This window comes from Neodiprion virginianus, chromosome 6 (genome assembly GCF_021901495.1).
Source record: "Neodiprion virginianus isolate iyNeoVirg1 chromosome 6, iyNeoVirg1.1, whole genome shotgun sequence".
Classification (NCBI taxonomy): Eukaryota; Metazoa; Arthropoda; class Insecta; order Hymenoptera; family Diprionidae; genus Neodiprion; species Neodiprion virginianus.
Genome location: NC_060882.1, coordinates 14,802,364 through 14,826,014, shown reverse-complemented (window position 1 = coordinate 14,826,014; position 23,651 = coordinate 14,802,364). Strand labels below are relative to the sequence as shown.

Here is a 23,651-nt window from a genome sequence, read left to right as displayed (position 1 = left end):
TACTTCAAGTTACTAGAAGCCCAGAAGGCCGCGAAAGAAGCCGAAGGCGAGGAATTGAATTTCCGAATGCATCAACAACAGCTGATGAACAGTAACGACACAGCCGCGAAACCCACGTTTTGGAACAAGTCCCAAATTTACGGGCCAGGCAGCGCATCAGATACGCAAAGATTCCAAGTACAACAAAGAACCTCGACGAACTCGCAAAGGTCAACTCCTCGACCACCAGCGTCTGTCCACCACCACGAGGAAGCGGAACAAGATGAAGATAAAGAACTCCAGAGATGTGAATGCCACACCTGTAACACACATCGGACCGCCCATGAACAACAAGCAGTATGTCATAATTGCGGAACCAGAGGACACTACAGCCGGAACTGCTACGCTCCGCGCCGACCACAGAACGACCAACGCCGTAATACTAACGGCAATAAGCGAGACGCAAATTTTCAAAACGCCAGCCTCAAAGACAAACCGCCCAACGACCAAGTCAATTGCACGTCAGAGGAACTCCAGTCAGAGGAAGAGGAAATAAAGGGACAGGAGGACGAACTAGAGGACGAGTGCCAACAGGAGCCCGTGTATGTTCAGTTTCACAGGGGTTACTACAGTGTGCTGTAATAAAATTTGGAGAAACAAAGCAAGGAGTAGCCCTTATGGTCGATACAGGTGCATCAATAAACCTCATAAAACGGAAGGTTATTTATCCATCGGATAAACAAATTTGTCCAATTATCAAACGCAAAATTTCCTTTAAGACTGGCAAAGCGCTAAATTCCGCGAATGAAATTGCTGTACTAACTCACATGGGGCTAAAGGACGAATTCGTCATTATACCAGACGATTATCTGCCTGACGAAGAAGATGGAATCATGGGAAACCCGTTTATGAGGAGGCGAAATTTCCAGTTGAATGCCTCGACGCTCACCCTGAAGAATAAGATACACCACCTTAGTAGCGACCGAAAAATTCGATTTAAACCAAATTCGGTGAACAAAATTGCCATCGATACCGACGAAAAGAATCTCGATCTCATGTTACGCATGGTCTATAAAGACGGAATGCCTATGGAAAATATCCCGGTGCAGATTGTACACACGAACAATCATGGTACGGCTTATGGAATCATCACCACCGCTGAAGACGAAGATATCGAGCTCGGGCTGGAGAACGTCCAAGTCCATCGAGTGAAGAGTATGTCAACCCCGGGTGTATGGCAACAACCACGTGATGAAAGAGAGCAGGCGCTCCAACATACTGTCGACTTGAAACACCTACCGGAGGAGTACCAGAAAGAAATTTGGAGTATTCTTCAGGATTTCAGCGATATCTTTGCCTTACAGGAGGAAGACATGGTCAATGGAACTTCAATGGCTGAACATCGCATCGAGTTGTCAGATCCTCAACGCATTGTAAATGTGAAAAGTTTCCGTGTTCCACAGCTGCACCAGCAGGTTGTAAAAGAGGAATAGAGAAAATGTTGAAACAAGGAATAATAACGGAATCCGAGTCGCCATACAACTCGCCAGTTTGGGTTGTACCCAAAAAACCGGGCCCCGACGGAAAGCCCAAGTATAGAATTGTGATCGATTTCAGGAAGATTAATGAACTTACCGTTCAGGATTCTTATCCGATACCAATAATCGAGGATTTACTCGATCACATGGGAAGGGCCAAGTTCTTTACTACTGTCGACATGGCCGCAGGTTTCCACCAGATCAACATGGCTACATGGCTACATGGCTACATGGCAAGAAATATACTGCCTTCTCAACCCCCGACGGGCATTTCGAATACCAACGAATGCCTTTCGGATTACAGAACGCTCCTGCGACCTTCCAACGCATGATGAACGATGCGCTGAGAGGATTGAATCAGAAGATCTGTTGCGTCTACATTGATGACGTAATAATTTTTGGTGAAACGGAGGAAGAACACCATCGAAATGTAAGAACCGTATTTCAGCGTTTAAGACAATGTAACTTGAAACTCCAGCCAGAGAAGTGCGCCTTCATGAAAACTGAAGTGAGATACCTCGGATATGTCATCACTGACGAAGGAAGCAAACCAGACCCGGAAAAGACCAGAGCTATTCAACAATTACCCGTTCCAGTCAACGTTAAGACGATTCGATCCTTCCTTGGTTTGACGGGGTATTACCGAAAGTTCATACAAAACTATTCAATGTTAGCGAAACCATTAACAAGGTTAACAAGAAAGGACACCCCATGGGATTGGTCAGCAGCCTGCCAAGAAGCCTTCGAAACCCTGAAAGAAAAGTTGGTCACACCACCGATACTTGTGAAATCAGACCCAGCTAAACAATACGTCGTAACCACCGACGCGTCAAACGATGGAATTGGAGCGGTACTATCTCAAGACGGCCACCCCATATATTTCTTATCTCGAACCCTGAATGATGCGGAAAGGAATTAAAGCACGACGGAGAAGGAGATGCTTGCTGTTGTATGGGCCGTCAAGAGACTAAGAGTATATTTGCTCAATACACCAGATAAACCCTTCATCATCCGCACCGATCATCGTGCACTAGTATGGCTGAAAAATTGCGTAGACCCCAGTCAACGCCTGCTGCGGTGGAGACTAAGATTGGAGGAATACTCATTCCTGATAGAACATGTTTCGGGAAAAAGTAACGTAGTAGCGGATGAGTTATCTAGAGTCTTTCGCACAAAGGAAGAGATCTTCGGAAAACTCATCGAATTGGAAAAGGGACTATACGAAATCACACCCATTGATAGGAATCCCAAGTGGGTCCACCATATTGCCGCACGCCACATTGACATCGAGAGATTGTCACTCACAACAGGCAGAACAAAATCTCACATCAAACTCGTTCCCAACCGAAATCGAAAAGGGGAGGACGGCAAATGGGTGAAGATTACCCTAGAAGAAAAGGATGCCTCTGACAACACCCTGATTATACCTAAGAATCAGACTGATAGACGTGAGAAACTCAGAAACTACATTCATCCGAAAAGGTACGAAAAGATATACTTCTGGATTGACCCTAAGAAAACCACCAAAGAAGAAACCAATTCGATCATTGAAGATCTCAAGAGGATACGTCAGGACTCAGGTGCAGACATATCATTTTGCTTGACAGGAAAGGATGTGCCTAACAAACAGCAACAGAAAGAAATCATGGCCAGCGCTCACAACGACATCAATGGACACTTTGGCCTAGCAAAAACAATTGACCGAGTAAAAGAAACGGCCGTATGGTCACGTATGGAGAATGATATCAATTCCTTTATCCAGGCATGCCCCACGTGTCAGATGTATAAAAAGGAAAGGATACAAATGAAATCACCCGCCATTCTTTTCGAAACCTTTGCTGAAAAACCTAATGATCAAATTTCAATAGATATCGTCGGACCTCTGGTCAAGTCTTGGAATAAACACCGATATATCCTTACGATGCAGGATTCAATAACTAAATTCATTAAATGTGCCCCACTTACGAACAAAACCGCGACAGAAGTTATCAAGGCTCTATCAGAGTACTGGATAGGTAACTTCGGGTGCCCCAAAGTGATCCTGACGGACATGGGAAAGGAGTTTTGTAACGAGCTGACCGATTCCTCTCTCGAACACTATAATATCAAACATATCACCACAACTGCATATCACCCGCAGTCGAACGGCTCTATAGAACGAATGCATAGTGTCTTAAAAGACTATATTCGAACTGCCTGCAAAGAGAGAATACACACTTGGGACAAGGTTTTAATAGAAATGGCACGTGCCTATAACACTTCCGTTCATCAATCAATAGGTGAAACGCCTCACAACCTCATGTTCTGTCACGAAGCCAACAATCCTGACGGTTTCCGCGAAAACCGATTGGAAACCGTGATTAGTAAGAAAATGTTGTGGATACGAAAATGGGAGGAACGGTTCGAGAAAGCTCTGGTCTGGCTTACCAAATCCAGAGAGAAAAACCAAAAACAAGTGGACCAAGGAACACGACGACAAACTCCTTTATATCAAGTGGGAGATAAAGTAATGATCAAGAACCATACGCGACAGAACGCCTTGGAAAGGATTTGGAATGGACCATTCGTCGTCGTCGAGATCAACGAACAAAAAGGAAATATCACTTACAAGAAAACCGCGGATGATTCCACAGCGTCTTATTGGAAGACCCATCTGAATAATACCAAACCGTACTACGAGTACGACACCGGACCAAGGGAAAACGATCCAATCCCTAGAATTAAACTAAAACGGGTTCAGGGTAACGATTGGATCTCCACGGAATAGAGTCTTAGTTTCTTTTGTTATAGGTGTAGCAGTCTGTCCCTAGCCTACTTCGATGTCTCAGTTATCAATGGGACTCTATTCCAGGAGGAAGTGGGCAAAGTATACATGTACCAGGAAAGATGGAAGATATTCCAATCCATTGACGCAAATGGGTTCACCGAACCATTACTCGACATTCACGACAAACTCGGAGGCCTCCGGACGATACGGGATACCTATCTGGACCATTGGAACCCTAGTCAGCGATCCCTCGCCCAGTCCGCCCTGGACGCTTTAGATTTAGAATTTGCCCGTGCCTCGTCACACAAGAATATTTTGGAAGTCATTTTAGACTAGGGTGCGCCTATTCTTCAAATGACGCGCCGCCCCTCTAAATTAAGGGAATCTCAATCCCACGGAACCAAAACAAGTACTCCGAAAGCGCTCGCGTCGAGCGACGTTACTTACGAAGCCTCGCGCGAAGCTGAGGCGGTATTTGGAAAACATGTCCTTCTGACGGGCCTGGCAAATGAAATGTATCCCCTAAGGAAATCTTATCTCACGCCAGATATCAGACCGAAAAGAGGAATGTTTAACTTTTTAGGAACAATCCAAAAATCAATCTACGGAATTGCTGACGCGGATGATTTGGAAATAATTAATGGGAATCTAGCCTCACTAAAAAATGTAACGGACACTCTAAATCTTGTTGTAACCAAGTCCTTGCACATAAATCAAGTTCAAATTAATATCTTGAATACAAATCAGCTCAAACTTAAACACTCTCTGGAAACTGTATGGGGACAATTAGAATCATTAAAAATAAAAGGTAACGAAACGCTTGCTTATCAGAAATACATGGAAGCTATAACTCTAAGTTTATTTGAAATTAAGGAACTGCAACGACTAATCGACCTGGTAATGACTGCCGTGCAATTAGGAAGGCATGGTATCATCGATAACACCCTTTTTACTCCAAAGGAGCTTATGACAGCTCTTCAAGCTTTCGACGCCAATGACAAAAAGACACTAATACCTATTAAGGAGGAAAATTACGAGAAGTTTATTAAAATAAGTGATTTAACTATAACCACACATAAAGGCAAACTTATCTATATACTAACAGTGCCTTACTTAGAAAAGGAACCTTGGGTAATAATTCAGAATACCCCGGTACCCGTAAGAATAAATCACACTTATGTAACGCTGAACCCAACATATGCTTTGAAATTAGTACGTAAGAATTTTATAAGAGAAGTCACGTTTTCTCAACTGAAACAGATAACCGATTATTTCATTGGTGATTACCGCGATGTGGGACATCGCAACGATACTATTGAACTTTGTGAGAAAATAACTGATCCCATACCACGAGGATGCACTCTGAGTCGTTTTCTCGTCACAGATATTGCTTACATAAGAACGCAGGGATCGCAAATAATCTTACCTTCGAAGCCAATTGAGGTAACCATAACATGCGCTTCAATGCAGACTTTTATTATTCAAATCACCAAGCCACCCCTGATAACCACGAATCAGAGCTGCGAACTCCAAACTTTGAAAACGCGAGTCAAATTAATCGTAGAACATATGACTTCTCAATTAACAGAAATACATGCAGATACCATTTCCCCGCTAAACAAATTTGTAACAGGCCGGGAAATTGTATTGCATCACGTGATTAACTTGGATACCCTCAAGGATCAAGGACAAGCCATTTTAGACCTTGAGAGTGTCCTCGCGAATAACGAAGCGACCCTTCGGGTAAATAATACATGGGCTAACTTCAAAGGTATAGGGATCCCATCAATAGCTGCCGTTTCTGGAACGATATCCGTCTTGTCTATTCTACTCTTGCTGTGGAAATTTAATATACCCACCTATATTTCGGCGTTCGCCGGATATTGTTGCCAAAGGAATCCCGCTGCTTTGGAAGTAGTAGAACGAAGGAAATTAAAACGCAGGATTGAGACACAAGCTAAACGTAACGAAAGAATCCTACGAGAAATCAGAAGCCGCAGAGACGCGCCTTTGTCTTCGTCGGGGGATGTGATGGAGCTGTAACATTTCTAATGAAATTTAACAGTTTATATCCTCTCGTAGGAACATGCCGGGGATCATTTAAATGAGTGCAAAATTTATCATGCAGCGTGGCCCGCCTTATGCGCTTGGCTTTCTTATCGGCAGCAGTGCTCAAATTACGCGATTATGCACTTCATATGCACTGTTGCCGAGCCCGGCGAGAGGCTGTGTGAGCAGTCTCAATACTGCTTCCAGGCGTAACGCACGTCTAATTTAATATAATATAACGTTAACGCTTCCTTTTACCATTTGTTGTTATCAATTACCATTCAATTTCTCTGTTTGAATAAACATATAAATACATATATGATCGTTGCGCAATAATTTGCATGATATCCCCACTCACCCCGCCCACGCGCAACCAAGGCAACCGCGAGAGACCAGCTAGCCACGAGGGAGCACCACGCCGCCCAACCCCAGGACTCCGTAGAGCTGCACGGGAGACGACATCGCGATCTAGCCTTAAGTTCTGCGCCGCGTAGCGACGACAGGTGCGCGGCAAGTTGCGCAATCCCCAAAATCGATGACCGATCGATTGTTGCGCATTCTTAGGGTGATGACGTCACGAAGGATTAGCGTGACGAGATCGGCGTTGCGACCATTCGAGATCACTCTAGTTCTGGCGTTCATAGAGGACGGGTGAACAAATTGATTGTGCGTTGTTTTTTCTATTGTGACAAATTTGCGGAAAATGGCAGCAAGAGATCACGAGGGAGTGGGCCCGTTTGTCTCGTGGATGTGGAGCGGTAAGCGCTGTTAACCTTCTTGCGAGAGAATCTCGAGAGATCATTAGTAAAGGCTTGCCGAGGACGGATAGCCAGTGAGGATTGGCGTTAGCGACTGTACTCGAGATTCTTTAGCCGATACATTTGCTTGGTGACCGTAGCCTGAGTTGCGCATAAGGAAGTAGCGGTAATTTCGGGGGATCGAGGAGATCGAGTCGAGTCACGGGTTGAGCGAGACATTATTGCCTCGAGTTTGAGTGTAACTGAAGTCCGTTACACGGGGTCATTTTACTTCATCCGATACAGCCTCAGTTCTCGTGTAGGTCGTGAGCAGTCTCACGGGGAGCATTCGAATTCGCGACCGCGTCCTGCCGTCGCAGACAAAGTGGAGCTCGGGTGCGCGCTAATAAAAATATTCGTTCCTAAAGGAGGGTCGCGGGTGCCGCGACGAGCCTTCTTTCCGTTTGGTTTGTGGGATAATTCGGTAGTAATAAGTTGGCGACTAGCGCACGTAGGCATAAGAAATTTCATCTCCTTTTCGTTTGATTAATTTATTGCCGATCACGAACCGCGTCGGCCAGTCGCGGGTGACGCGACGAGCCTCGTTTCAGTTTAGTTTTTTTTTTTTTGCATAATCCGTTAGTATTAAGTTGGCGATTAGCGCCGTTCGGTAGAGGACGATCGCGAGCAGCGCGTCGCGTCCGATTTTGCTTTTGGTTTCTTTTTGTTTGTAAATTAGCGGTCACGAGTAGTATAGCGACTAGCGCACGTAGGCCGTAGAGGTCTTCGGGATCCCTTCATTTTTTTTTGATTGATTATTTTGTTTGCTCGTTCTTTTTTTTGTAAGCTAAGCGTTTGCGTTTGGGATCGCGAGGAAAAGCTTCCGCAGTATTGTTATTATTTTATTTTTTTTTGTATTATCGCCATTTTGAAATATATTGTTTCATTTTCCTGCTGCTTTGTGAAATAACGTGTTGGCGTACGCGTGTCGTATCTCTCTCTACCCAAAAATTACCCCTTCCCTCGCCGCGGTACTGAGCTATCGAGTATATGGACGCGGTATATCGTATTACCGATTTCGAGGCGTGTTGACCACGCCAGGCGCCCAACAAATTTCGCGATATTGTTTCAGGTCCAGGATACATCGTGGACGCCGATTCATTGTGCACGTAGTAAGTTCTCGGTCATTTTCTCCGAGTGACCGAGGAGCGGGAAAAATCACGTCACACTGTAAATAAGAAAGCATCATGAATTTCCAAGCCTGTAGGGACCGTAATAAATTCTAGATTCATATTCAACACTATTCACTATATATCCCTCCCGCAACCGATATTTCACAGAATGTTTAAGTTCATATCATAACGATTTATATCATAAATTGTGCGATAAATTCATGCAGTTGCACTTCCACGATGAAAAAAAATGTCATTCTTGTATTTATATGTCGCATGTGTAACGACCTCATAAAGCAGCCGTATGGCAGCGACTTCGCAAACCTTCATGGTTACTTCTTCATTTCGAGGTGGCGGCTAGGTAGCGGAAGTACGCAAACTACATAGCTAGACCCGGTTATAGCTTAGCAGCCGCCATGTGAGGGATTCGTGGCTTTTTCCCGGCTATTACTCTGCAACGACAGCCAACTTATGCGGCAACCGTATGGCAGCGAGCTGGCGAATTTTCTCAGTTTTTTCTTGGTTCCGACATGGCATCCAGGTGGCTAAACTAGCCAGCACCTACTTGATTTTGATATAGCCGCATGGGAGCTTGGCCTTGTGAGAGCTTGGTTAAAACCAGATTGAAGCTGACTATTTTGGCCATATAGCCACCACCTCGAAACCATCAAGATGCCATGAAAATATGCCATATCATAACCTCATGTTTGCCACATGTGTTGGTTGTCTTTGCCATGTATATGCCGGGATAAAACCACGAACTGGCTTCATTGCTACCACATAGCTAGGTTGGTTTGGCCATGTAGCCGCCATATAGTTGCCGTCTGAAATTGTTACCCAGGTAGTGTTAAAACGACAACACACACTGTCATCTGCTACTCGACATGCTGCCAAATTGGCACCAAAATTTAGTGGACCCTACCGAATCTTCCGTTTTCTCTCCCCGGTGGTGGTTGAACTGCAACAGGTAGATGGGAACAACGTAGTGGGAAAGGTGCTGAAGATCTATAAAACTTAGTCCTCGTAATTTAACATACTAGATAATGGGAGACGAGGCTCCACCGCCCGCCTACGTCCTGCGCGGCTGTGGGGTGATTCTGTAACTCGTTATAAGAATAACGATTCCGAACGCTATCGTAACGATAACGAATTTCGCCGCGTGTAACGACCATCTCATAACGACGGTGCGATTCCGTAACTACGAATAGCGACACTTCGACATTTAAGTATGGGATAACGAATCGTCGTTGTGGATACCGACAGGAAGTGACGTATTGCGACAAATCTTTAGTAAATAACTAGAATTTTATCGAAACTCGCCTTAAAATAGTTGAAATTCGTGCCGCGGTGGCGCGCATGAAGGCTTAAATCGACGCGCGCACAATCAGTCAGTGTAAATTCATCGTATAGTGAACATTGTAAATATAAATATCAACATCAATTCCAGTGAAGTGAATTTTTGCTTTGTTTGCATCATTACTATGGTTTCGGTTGGGAAGTTAGTATAATCAACGATGTTTATAATACATGTTATGTGTGATCTTGTGAATTATATGTTATGTTTTGTGTGGTTTATAGGTAATGAACATGTGAAAATTTAATTCGTTCATGTTTCTGATATTTAATACTGGTGTTTGGTGAGAGTAGGTATGGATAAACTGTTCGTTGTTACAATTAACGTTTATTACAGAGTAATCAAGTAGAGATAAAGGTGCAAAATAAAAACGTTGTAATACAATAGGTGCGTGGAATAAATATACACGTGCTCAATACAATACACTCAGTTACTGAGTCCCGTCTAATCCAAGACGACCCGGTCAGTTTTGACTCACTCGACAGTCTACTTCTATCGTTCGCTTACAGTCGTTTATTACCTATGAATAAGTGACATCTATACTTTCACACGCATTGTACATTTATATATTTCTCATGATCTTCGCATATATCAACAGTTTCCGTGACTAATTTTGATAAATTTTTTCTAGAAACAAACAGAAGAGACAGGCGAAGGCCACGCCAGCCTAAATCGGTTATATGGCCGATTATTTTATCCAGCATCCGCACATTGCAACAGGGAAATTTCAATCTCTCCATGGAAAATCGGATTTGGCCGCGTCGTGGGAGCAACTCTTGGCGGAACTGAACAAGATGGGAAAAGATGAGAAAGGGAAAGACGTAAAATCATGGAAATCAGTAAGTTAATACGAGTATATTATGTTACTTTGAAAGGTGCTTATTGAAATTTGGTTGGCGAACATTTGCATTGAGTCACGATGCTCAACGTTACTCAACGTTGAGTTGTTCTGAACACGTCCTTTATTTATCGTACAGAATCTTGAGAAATGAATTTGCAAATTTAAATTTGCACCCTTTTACACATCGTTTCATATCACATTTATAAATTTGCGTATTTTATATAATCTGTAATTTTTCATAATAAATGTTTCAAATTTTTATTCTAGACGTGGCGAGACAACAAGACCACTGTGTCGCAAAAAGTAGCGAAAATTCGAGCAAATCGTTCGAGGACAGGGAATTTGGGTGACCCTCGAGTGAAACTGACCGAACGAGAGGAAAAAATTATGGGCATTGTGGGCTTCGATGACGTGGAAGGAGTGGAATGCCCTGATGCCTTTCCCGAAAAACAGGTAATATTGGTTTTGCACTGATGAAGCAAAATATCGAATGTCATAAAAATTATTTTGGAAAGCCATTTGTTTCCATAAAAACCATTTCAGTTAAACGTCATAGAGCTACTGGCAGAAGGAGACGAGAGCATACTCGATGAGGATGGCAGCATCTTAACTTGGCGAGACTACGTCGAGGCCAGTGCTCTCGATTACACTAGTAAGTAATCGTTTCTGAATATGTCATTATTTATTTGTTAATGAATCAAAAGTTGTTGGTCATATCGCTCATTTGACTTTTGTGTTTTTTCAGATATAGAATTTCTCGAAAACTTTAATGGCGGGGAGGCAACTTTGGAGGAAGGCTCTTCAATACCTGAATAAAATACAGACGCTGCATTACCACCATCACCGCCACCTCCTCCAGCAATAACATCATCTCCAGCAGATGCATTGGCAGAACCTGGCCCGAGTGGCCTTAATCAACAAGGAACAGCCTCGAGAGTCACAAGACCTAGTAAGTATCACAAGATCGTAACTTGTTTGTTACAAAATATGGAAAGATGTATTTAATAATGGTTTCAATAATCTTTCGGATAATCGAAGATTCAGCACACAGCTGGAAAATTCACGAAACGACTTCGCAACTCTGGCTGAGACACAAGTTTCATGCATGGAGGTACTTATTATTGAAATGTCTTTAAAGTTGTCTTCATCGTACATATTAAACGACATTTTACGATAAATTCTATGTCGAAAATAACTGGACAAATTTTTTTTACACAGATGTTTGCAAAATCGATGGAGAAGACGGCCGAGAATGACAGGCAGAGGAACGAAAATGAAAGAGAAAGGAACGAGATTCTCCGCACACTCGTCTAATCTCAAAAAGAGCGGGACCAAGTTATAAATAACTTGACAGGAGTGCTGCAGGAATGTGTGCAACATTTAAAAAAATAAAGAATTAGGCACCGAAGAATTAAGACATAAGCTAAACAATGTATTATTATTACATATTATTATTATCGTTAATAGTTTTTAAACAGATTTATTGCGTTGTAGAATCAAGATTGATCTTGTCAGAATATTTTCTATAAATAAGTTTTTTTTTCCACAGACGAAGCTATTGTGATAATAGAGATTATTATTATTATTGTTTCTGCATTTTTTATTACGCTTTTCAAAATTTTTTCTCAAAGACGATGTTCTACAGATGTTTATCATTGTTATTATATCTTAGCACCGTTCAATACTTTTAATAAATTTTAATACGAGTAAAAAAATTTATTTGCAATCATATTCTTAAAAGGAGCCTTTTGACCACGTGCCGTGAATCCCCATGCAGCGTTTACTGCGTCTACGTTTTCCTCACTGTTCTTTTTGAATGAACCACCATCGGGTTCTTTGCGTAGAACCAATATTCTGAAGAGTAAAATTATATGGGCATTTCTCCACTAAATGGAAAATCGCTGTCCCAAGCCTAATTTATGAAATAAGTTTTAAAATTTCTCAGTTTTTTGTATCAATACCAACATAGAATTAGGTATTCTTGGCACGCCATAGCTTATTTAGTAATTTACTAATGGAATATTCGAATAAATGAACCTCATACGTCTCAAAACACAGTCCCCTGGTACGTCCCTTTTCCAGAATTACAAATCTTGTTACAGATATTTATTTTTGTGCCGTTGATAATTGAATAAAAAATATCCATATACATTAACAAAAATAGTTAGCATCTTTATACATCACAATTATATTTTTACAATAGAATTTTTATTAAAATATCCATGTGTGAATGCTGTCCTCAAATTATTAAAACAGCCCGTTGTTAAAACTTTAAAACCGCGCTGAAGTTATATTTAGTTTTAGCGCGAAGTATTTAGATTGCGAAACGGAACGCAATCGGTGTGAAGTTTGTTCGGTTGCGTCGCTAGCGGGCAGCCACCATTTTGTTTGGTGCTACTACTGCGTTTTTTGGTGAACCACGCGTCTCGGCCGTTAGTAAAAACATTTCCCTGGTAAGCCTTTTTTTTTTACTATTTTAAGACTTTTAATAACGATAATTTGTTTAAAATAATTGATCATTTAGTATGTAGCCACATCTGTTGCGTTTATCTGAATGTTTGTAATGATATTGTTTTATTAAGTATTTATGTAAAAATTACAGTCCCCTGGCCGACATTCCCCTGTCCTTTCATAGCACAGGGGACTATTCATACTACTGTTTTCTTTGGTTTTGACCACTAAAAGTAACGTCTCTTTTTTAGGTAGTACCTCAAAATGCCACCGAAAAAGAAGTCACCCACAACAAGAGAAGAAATACTTGAACAAAAACGTATAGCTGAGCGTTTGAGATATCAACGACTTGAAAATGACCGTCAAAAAAAAGAAGAATTAGAAGAAAAAGAAAGGAAGAAGTATCAACAGAAAGAAGCAAAAGGTAAAAGAAAATTTAGTTAAAGATATGAGTCGTCGTGAGCATAAGGCTGTAATAAAGGTTTGGAGAGAGCATTGTTTTAAGTATCGTGTAAAAAAAAAGTCATGAGTAACTTTTATGAAAATTTGTGATAAGAAGGGCCACAAGTTTAGAATGGACGAAAATGATATTTTTGATGTCAGTTTTGACCAAATATTGCAGAAGTTACCAGATCCAGATCTAAGTCTAAAAGGGAGAACATTACTTTATTATTTTCCTGTATCTGTACCGGTCTTTCAGAAGAATTATTTAATTTAAATATTTTTCCCCAAAGTACAATGTTAAGACTGATTTGTTTGTAAGGTGTTGTACAATTAAAGTTAATTACTTTAGTTACTTCAAAAGTATTATGTCGACCTAAAATATCGGTTGTGATAATTAATTAGCAGTAGTAATGTTTCTTTGTTTATTATTTTTTATATTTATTGGTTGTTTTAAAAAGCAGGATACCATATTTTTCATTATTATAAAGATTGACTTTAGTGTTAGTTAGTAGTGTTAGCTTTTCGACCGAGCCGCATGGAAGGAGTTGATCGCTGTGGTGTCAAAGATGAGACTTTGATTATGTTGTATGTACACCTTATTTATTTACAGTTTGATATACATATATACAAAAGCAGTCAGTTAATTGGTTGCCACGCGAGGGAAGGGGTAGTCGTGGTCTTGTTGCACCGCGGTGGGGGCTGCAGCGATGATGTGCGGTGCTGAATCGGTGCGGTTCTCGGTGGCGGCGTGTAAAAGTCCGTCATGCAGTTGTCCAAAAAGCCTGCGTGCTGGTCAGTGACTGTAGCGTACTCGTAGCGTAACAGTGTAGGTCGTATAGGGACCGTGCACTAAATGTAGAGGCAGCACTTTAGCCGAAAGTAGCGCGCCCTGGTGTTTAACAAAAGCAAAAAACGGGCAAAAATGTCAATATAGTTAATGTATTCATATGGATTAATGTTAATTAAAAATGGAAAAAATTATTAAATACGGTTTTCAACCAATTAATAATACTAATATTCGAGGTCAAAACGACTTCAATGGTAGAAAACTCTATGAATCAGGTCATGTATCTAATGTCGTGGAAAAAAGGCTTCTAAATAACGTTGTGACAGTAACCGGTGAGGTTCTTTCTGCGGTGTATGAAACTAAAAATTATAATGTCAAAATAACGGTATGTATTTATATCTCTTAATTTTTTCTTTAACTTTGAAATGAAATTAATAAATGTTAATCAGTAAATTATTTTATTTTAGTTAGATAACGAGCGCAATATTAGTCGTGCTGTGTGTACCTGCAAAGCTGGATTGTCTGGTGAATGTAAGCACATGTGTGCTGTGATTTATTATGTCAATTCAGCTGATACAGCGGATTCTAAGACTAGTCATGGTCAAGAATAGGGTAAGCCCTCTCGTCGACAGCTTTTGGATCACGATAAAGGAATAAGAGTGAGCAAATTGTTCCCTCCACCGCCTTACTGTGTCAAAAATCCAAACATAGTGCCATGTAAGTTGGAAACTCTAGTCTTTCCGAATGATTTGGCTGGGACACCTCTTGCAACAATGATAAATATTGACCGAAGAAATGAAAATGAAATTATAGCAGCTGAATCATTGGTAGCTTTAGTTAAAATAAATGAACAACGTAAGTGCGAAATAGAAATTGAAAAAAACGCTGTCGGAAATACTTCAGCTGCAGTCTGTAAACGAACTTTATTCACAAGAGAATATTATAACAAGTGATATTCATGATTTTTATATAAGTGAAGTGTGTTGTGATAAAACAAAAATGATAAACATTTGCATGCAAACGATTTTACAGTCAAAGACGGATGAGTGGTACAAGCAACGTATACTACGAATAACAGCAAGTAATGGCCACAAATTAAAAGGGGACCGTTTTGAAATTGATAAAGCTATTAGAGAGTTAATTACACCTAGTAAAGTGGAGACAGCAACCATGGCTTATGGTAAAAAAAATGGAAAAGACAGCTTTGAATGAATATAAAAAACTCCCAAGTCCAGATTGCAAAATTGTTCAAGTCGGCCTTGTGATTAATATTCATCAACCTTGGTTAAGCTGTTTTCCTGACGCTATTTTAGAATATGGTCCTGATATTTGGCAAAAGCGATTGATAGAAATAAAATGTCCTTACACGTGCAAAAAGATACCAATTCACGACGCGACAGCAAGAAAGTGTAACGTGCAATATTTGAAGTTAGACGAAAATGGAATTCATTTGAGTGAAACTCATTCCATTTATACGCAAGTCCAGCTGCAAATGTATGTAACAAATATCGCTTTCTGCGATTTATTTGTTTACTCACCTCTGGGCTGTGTTCTCATAACAATCGCTCGCAATAATTTGTTCTTGAGTGAATTAGTTCCTAAACTAGAGCAATTTTACGAAACGATCGATTTTACCTACCCATTCAAAATTCCCCAAGCTTATCTCGAACGTTATTAGTTTTAAAATGTCTAAGTCGCGTACTGTTTACCAACATAATGTACACAAATTTCAAAGGTCGTTACTTAATCTCGAGATCAGTGATGCTCACGCGACCATCGTCAAATATCAAAATATTTTGTTGTCGCTTGAGAATGATATTTTAATTGAATTACCTGTTGAAGTGTCAAAAAAATTCTTCGACACACAATACCTGAAATTGGAACCGGCCTTCAACGCTTACAAGGCGGCTAACATCAACAAGTTAGCTAATCTGATTAACAACAAAAAACGTCCCACTTCTAATTCAATTGACTCGACCTTTGAAAATTGGATCGTGAACCTTAGCAATACGGATATTCCTGTCAATGTTACCGACGTGCTAAAAATGGGACCCAAATATAGCATTCCTTTTAAGCCTAACTGCATCCCAACCAACAAATTTATCTCTGATTTCGAATCAAAGATTTCCTTCATTTCTTCTGATTCTCGTAATACGGCCCGCCAAGATTTTACCAACACTATAAAAAAGTTCATCAACACCCCTTCTCCCCTTCACGCTGACAAGAATATCCTTCACAAAATTAAAGAAACTAAGATCTTTCAAAATAACAACCAGGACTCACTTTTCTTGAAGGCTGACAAGGGAAACACGACTGTTGTGATGAACAAACAAATGTACGAGGATAAAATGTTGCAACAACTCTCTAACAACAACTCTTACAAAGTTGTTAGATACGATCTCACCTGTACCTTGCAACAAGAAGTCAAAAAACTAACAACGGATTGGTCTAAAAGCAAACTCATCTCTGATCAACTTAGACGTCAAATTGCAAAAACTGATTGCCTACCACTTAGAGCCTACGGGCTACCGAAAATTCACAAACCGGATACACCGGTAAGAATTATAGTTTCTTTCACTGATAGTCCGACCATCAATCTGGCTCGTTTCCTCAGTCAATGTATAGGTAACAACATCGTACCTCCCTTGTCACGGGTAAGAGATAGTTTTGCTCTGGTAAATGCTATTAGGGACTTTCGTCTCCCACCTGATCATATTTTAGTTTCGCTGGATGTTGTGTCATTGTTCACAAATGTTCCACAAGATCTTGCAATCAACGCTGTTAGACAGCGCTGGCATCAGTTGGTGGACGAAATTCCGGTCCCACTTAACGAACTCTTAAAAGCATTGCACATATGTTTTAAGGCTGCCATATTTAAATTTAATCATAACATATATGCTCAAACTTATGGTTTACCGATGGGCTCACCGCTCTCTCCAATTTTGTCTGATTTGGTTTTGGATGATCTTGAACAATATTGTCTCAACAAACTAGACTTCAAGCCTTCATTCTTTTTCAGATATGTAGACGACATAATTACAGCTGTCCCTTCGGATAAAGTTGCAGAAATGCTTTCCGTCTTCAACAGTTTCCATCCGAGACTACAATTTACCTCTGAATTAGAGTCTAATCACCGAATTAGCTTTTCAGATGTCCTGATCATCAATGATAACCAGTTTATTAAAACTGATTGGTTTCATAAGGCTACTTGGTCACAAAGGTATTTAAATTACCATTCTCACCATCCCAGATCATACAAAATTGGAACGATTAATTGCTTAGTTGACAGAGCGATCCGACTCTCAAGTATGGAATTTCACAAAAAAAATTTGTCCTTGATTCAGCAGGTACTAAGTAAAAACGACTATCCACCTCGCCTGCTCAACAAACATGTACAGTTTAAATACGATTCCAGCTTGTCATCGACCAGCCCTAACAATAATATCCATGTAACTACTACACAAACCAATCAAAAAAGCTATATTTCCATCCCATACGTCGCGGGGTTGTTTGAGTCACTCAACAGAACATCCTCTAAGTACAAAATTCAATTTGTGGGTAAATGTGCACATGATCTATCCTCGATGTTTGATTCGGGTAAGGACCCTTACCCCTGGGTATGCGCTCTGGTGTAGTTTACAAAATACCTTGCAACCAATGCAACATGTCTTACATAGGCCAAACTAGTAGGCAGCTACACACCAGGATAACCGAGCATAAACGCAATATCCATGAACACGAGGATAATTATACTGCATTGACGAGACATGCCATCGATTTCGACCACTTTTTTAATTATTTTCAAGCCAGCATTATTGACGTCGAACCGTTGTATTACAATAGGTTACTGTTAGAAATGTGCAATATTGTTGCACATCCCAATTCTGTCAACCGTAAACAAGACATAGAACATCTAAGTAATATTCACACCTCTGTGATACGACCATTGTAATTGTCCATTACCGACTGAGCTTGCTCTCGATTTTACCTCCTTAACAAAAATTTTGGTTTCCTTTTAACCCGTTGACTCTGCGTTTGCTCTGATAACTATCGATATCGACCTTTCCCCACTACACACTGGACGTTCCACTTGTGCTCTGGACTCAACCTATAACGGCAGTGTGTTTTATTTCATTTTACCAAACTAACAACAAATATGAATTCGTGGGAATTACGTGTCGCGAACGCAGTGTGTTTCGGTTTTTGTTTTTATTGTTTTTTATTGTTTTTTATTGTTTCTATTTATTCATCAATTACCAACACGCATTCTATGTAATTGGAAGTGTCATCTCATACTAGGTAATTCCTCTTTTATACTTGCTCAAACATACTTGCATATTATTTATACCACTATGTCTAATTTTGTTAAAACCTAGTTGTACATTATTTTATTTTTGTTCGTGACAGATGTTTAAATAAAATGTTCTGAGGAGGGCCCCCACCAGGGCCGAAACGTTAACACGATAAAAAAGTGTTTTGAGTTGTGACCTTCATATCCAAGAATAACATTAATCTAGAGCAATTTTATTTTGTTAATTATCTTCCAAGATTATTTATTGATTATAAAAAGTAAACAATTACAGATATCTTTTAAAAGTTATTTAAAAATAACTGTCAACTTATAGAATTTTTTTAAGAATGTTCTGTTAGTTTTCCTTTTTTTAATAAATAAATATAGAAAATAATTTATCATTTATAATAATACAGCCAAAATAACATTACCAAATATTTTTGTAAGTATTTTTATGATATAAAAATTCATAATTTAAGCACAGTTCCAAAAAAAAAAATATATACTTTGATTATTTTAATAGTTTATTCATCAGATTTTAATAAAGTTACATTTCATACTAATTACACATGTTATTTAATTCTTTAAATTTACAATTTATTCCTTCGTTTTACATTCTGTCGTTGATTGATCTCGTTCTTTAAACAGAGGCTCTTGAATATTTATAATAGCACAAATGACAAAAACAATTTCATCAATATGAGAAAATAGTGATGCTGGCACTTTGGAGAGAATATAAAAGTCTTTTATTCTTTGATTCACTCGTTCAATGTGTATTCTCACTGAAGCAATATTGTAAGTTTCATCTACTTCCTCAGGTGAAAATTGATCTTTTGTACAAAATGGAGGCATCACAAAGATTGCGTTTTTTTCGTCGACTTTAGTTTGTATTTGTGGGAATCCTTTATCTGCTAGCACAACATCTCCAGGCTCAATTAAATCCACTAAACCACAATCATTTGTAATGTAACAATCACCAGCACGACCACCATAACACTTTGACAGAAAACTTATAAATCCATTTGGAGCACATCCAACTAAAAATTTTATTGTGTGATGATGTTTATAATCTGAATACATTAGAACCCGATGTTTAACTTCTGGTGGAACTTCTGTCTTGACTTCGGTGCAATCAATAATAACACGTGTGTTGGGGTAATGTATTTTGAATGCTTCTGGTAAGGTTGTTTGTACAGCGACTTTTGATGGCCAGAAAATGAAGTTTTTTATTATTATGTTCATCTGCTGCAGATTATTTATAAATATTCGATAAACAGTAGTGCGATGAATATCGAACAAGACTGACATCGCGGTAAATGTCAAACCGGTTTTTAGTTTCACCAATGTTATCAATAATTTTGTTTTTTTATCAACTTTAGAATTTTTGCAGTCTGGGAGTAGATTTAAAAGGAATGAGAATATAGACAATGTAACACCTGTTAAGCTACTCATAGCTTCATTAGTTGTGATAGATGATAACCCATGAAAACCTCGACATTGCGATTTTTCGGATTCAAAATCGATTGGATCGCAACTGGAATCTTGGACCTTTTTCTTTATAAGTGGCATCGAAGCTTGACACATTTTATCCGTGGTTTTTGTCACAGATATATTGACCTGGACTGCAGCGGTACTAATGCCATCATGATGATTCAAATTACAAAAAAATAAGTACAAGTATCAGTCGAACTATCTGATATAAATTGCTCAGTGTGACAAGTTATACTTCGAAAAACCCGAGGAGAAGTATTCATATCAGAAGCATTCGTATCATTCATAAAAAAGTCTTCCTGAACTTCTGTGTCTTGCTCCATGACAATGTCACTCAAACAACTAGTATCCTTATATGCTATTGAATTATCACTGTTCATACTGCTGTTTGTATTATTAATCACTACAGATTTCGAGACGTTGATTTGTTTATTTAATTGACGTATTCTTGACCGTTCAAATCGTTGCAGCCGTTGAATTGATTTCTTAACATTTTCTTTTCCAGGAAAAATAGAAGGAATGTATGATGGGTGATTGGAGTTATCTGATTTACTATTATTTATGAAGTGAGCACTACAAATTCTTGTATGTTGATTTGGCTCCCAGTTTTTCGGATTTTTCCTAAAATAAACAACAAAATTTGAGGGTTAGATTTATACTACTCTGTTACGGGGTAGATTGCGTAGGCTCCGATGAGCGGTAATCGGAGCTTACTCCACGCCCAGCCAAGGTGTTATTTGGCTATTGTAGGGTCCGTTCACGTCGACTATGCACTCGCGTGCTACTACTCCCAATGCAGGAAGGGAATGGAATAGAAAGGGATCGGTATTAAGGGAAGGTAAACGATTTATAGTATATGATTGTTTATTAGTGGTCAATGCAACGGAGTCGGTCTAGGGAAAAAGGGTATGGTCTTGGTTTAGAGGGATAGGTGTCTTGCTTGAGTGCTGGGAAGGATCTGCCGCTTCTGCCGGATGTAGCAGGCGAGCTAGCCGCGAGTTACAGGAGAACCTGCTGACTCGCGAACGATAAGGGTAGACTACAGAGCGTAAGGTAACTAAGAGCGTGGGAAAGGAATATGAAGTCTGGAGGACGTAACAACTCCATAAATTTAAATTTAATTATTGTATGTAATTTTTTTTTTTAATAAAATATCACTATTTCATCTAAAAATTTTTGAATAATAACATTACTACTGTTGCTAATAATTATAATTCATTACTCACACATAATTTTTCACGGCATTTATCCACTTGATACGTTTATCACACTTCCATGAGACTCCATGTTCACTCGAAGGAAAACAATAAAATTTTACTAGCGAATTGACTTGGTGCATCCGACGTGATTTTTCTGTACATCCTTTGATACAGCAAGACTTTACGGATGAAGACATTATGAATAATTTTAATATTTATATTATTAAAAATAGAGAAACAAAATATCGCGTGCTTTTGCCTAACTTTTTTGCCCGAATTTTTAACATTTCTATCACCAGTTGGCGTGACGGTCTAATGCACGGTCCCTATAGCTGGTCAATTCCGGCGAGACCGAAGTTGTCCTGCCGATCGGTGAGATCGGTGGTCTCTTATCGCAGCCTCGGTACCACTTCAACAGCGGGAGACCACGTTGGCTGATTGCGGGACGCGCTCGGCTGCGTGGGTGGCGTGAGCGGCGCGTGTGACGTCATGCTTTCTTCTGTGGCGCGCGACTGGAAAGCGTGAAACGCTTGTTGCGGTACGTGAATTGTACGGCGCGCGACCGACAAGTTGGTTTCACAAGGTTGTTTGTGAACAGTTCTCCTGTATTTATGAATTTTCTGATTGTTCGTGAATTTCTATTAGTCTGCTTCTGTAGTTTCTATCGTATTTTTAGCCCTAGTGGCTTTACCTTTCGTTTCGTAATTATTTGTAATAGCAGTGTTCCTTATATTTTATTTCTGTTATTGCTTAATATATTTTTATTTATTTTCTGCTTATTGTATCGTACATCGAGTTCCTTGAAGTATAACCGAGCGTAGAATCAGCCAGTAAATATTACCGCACCTTTTTCTATTGCTATTGGCAATTCTAGATTATTTTTGCCTGTTATTTTTTTCTCTGTATCATGTTAAGTCAAGTTCTGGGTATTATTCTTGATTCTTTTGTACTGCGGTATACTTAGTGTATCTCTTCATTTTGTGAACTCTCCGAAATTCTCACTCTCTCATAATTTTGTATTTTGTATTCTCTCGAAAATTGTGTTTGGGAATTCATTGTTCAATTGTTCAGATCCAGCTTTTATCATTAAGGTAATTATCCATCTGGGTGCATTCGATTATCTCAAGTGAAAATAGGTGAAACCTGAAAAGTACCCCTCGGAGGTCTCAACTTCAGAGCATCATTTCACCCCCTAGAAACGTTTTTCCGCCGATAAAAAAAAATAAGCGTCTCTTAGATTTTGATGTAGAATAACATATGAATTTCATCAAAATCGAAAGATGTCAGCGGAATGATTTTCCTTGTTAGATATCATCTGGTTGACTTCTACCTCTTGTTCCTTTCGTTTCTCATGATATTTCTCAATTTCTTCATTATTTGTAAGATTCTGTGCTTTAACCGTAGACTACCATGACAATTTCTCTTTATTGTAATATTACTATTCCCTCGCCATCGCAGTTTGTGGTCGCTTGCCTTGTTACCTTAATTGAAAAACGTTAGATTGTGGATTGCATGCTAGCCTACCTTGATTGACCTATTTTGTAAATCTTGCTGAGTGTATCTCAATAGTATCGCGAACACACGCATTTCTATCGCTCATCACATCTCTTGTCTTGTTAATCCGTCAAGTCTCACTCATACCTTTTTTCTGAATGTATTTGAATGTCTTCATGATTTAATTGTACCTGAATGTCTTGCATCTCTCGCTTGTGATTAATATCGCTCGCCTTTCTTTAATATATTCGATACTATTACCGGTTTCCATTATATCGTGTTTATCTGTCGGATACGAACCCTCCCCTCTACCATTATCTTGTCTTTACTGAGCCGGTTGTGCAAAACCGTCGTAGAACCTGATCGGCTCTTCCCTGGTCTAGTCTATAATCAACTTATATCTGACGCTACTGCGTCTGGCGCCCAACAATAGCATTTTTATCAGTAGTACAGCAAGGGGGGTTCTGGATACAAACACCTTCTTTACCGACCGAGCCGCTCCGCGCAGCCCAGACTCAAACCCTTTTCCGCGATGACGTCACAGTCTGCCGTACCGAAGGTCAATTGCCGACAGTTGTATCCATCAAGGGTCAAAATCATGCTGTTTTACCTACAATCTTACCGACAGTTGATCGATCGAGGGTCAAAATCGTGCTGTTTTACCGACAATTTTACCGACCGAAGGTCTGTAGTGCTCGCCTGTCCCACGATAGGACTGCTGATGTGTAACATGAACCACTCCGAATTCCTTTCCCACGGTAGGACTGCTGACGTGTAACGTCAACCACCTCACATTCCTTTCCCACCTTATCAACCACGTGACATTCCAAAATTAATGGTTCCGAGAATTGTTTGTCTCAACGTCGCACCGAAATCCTTTGACCGCATACCGCTCACCGTCGAAACTTGTCGATCGCATTGTTTTGTCTAACCACCTTATCAACCACGTGACATTCCAAAATTAATGGTTCCGAGAATTTGCTGATGTGTAACATGAACCACCTCACATTCCTTTCCCACGTTATCAACCACGTGACATTCCAAAATTAATGGTTCC

At 39.8% G+C, this 23,651-nt stretch overlaps 3 protein-coding genes and 1 long non-coding RNA gene across 4 annotated transcripts; 3 read left to right on the top strand and 1 right to left on the bottom strand.

Annotated features, from left to right (window-relative positions):
* Positions 1-10,253: 10,253 nt before the first annotated feature.
* LOC124307461 (uncharacterized) lies at positions 10,254-11,253 on the top strand. The gene is made up of 4 exons (XM_046769116.1): positions 10,254-10,435; positions 10,705-10,890; positions 10,981-11,089; positions 11,183-11,253. The coding sequence occupies exons 1-4, from the start codon at positions 10,277-10,279 to the stop codon at positions 11,251-11,253; spliced, it is 525 nt and encodes a 174-aa protein (XP_046625072.1). The 5' UTR covers positions 10,254-10,276.
* A 39-nt stretch (positions 11,254-11,292) lies between these two features.
* Positions 11,293-11,854, top strand: LOC124307174 (uncharacterized). The gene is made up of 3 exons (XR_006908753.1): positions 11,293-11,386; positions 11,476-11,548; positions 11,656-11,854. It is a non-coding gene; the product is annotated as an uncharacterized LOC124307174 (long non-coding RNA).
* Positions 11,855-14,716: 2,862 nt separating this feature from the next.
* On the top strand, positions 14,717-17,473 carry LOC124307460 (uncharacterized). The gene is made up of 5 exons (XM_046769114.1): positions 14,717-14,731; positions 15,152-15,299; positions 15,433-15,613; positions 15,855-17,339; positions 17,467-17,473. The coding sequence occupies exons 1-5, from the start codon at positions 14,717-14,719 to the stop codon at positions 17,471-17,473; spliced, it is 1,836 nt and encodes a 611-aa protein (XP_046625070.1).
* Positions 17,474-18,980: 1,507 nt separating this feature from the next.
* Positions 18,981-21,433, bottom strand: LOC124306811 (uncharacterized). Its single transcript, XM_046767846.1, has 2 exons — positions 21,128-21,433; positions 18,981-20,522 (listed from the first exon to the last, which is right to left on the bottom strand). Exon 2 carries the CDS (start codon positions 19,992-19,994, stop codon positions 19,008-19,010), a length of 987 nt encoding a protein of 328 aa, XP_046623802.1. The 5' UTR covers positions 19,995-20,522; positions 21,128-21,433; the 3' UTR covers positions 18,981-19,007.
* Between the last annotated feature and the right edge of the window lie 2,218 nt (positions 21,434-23,651).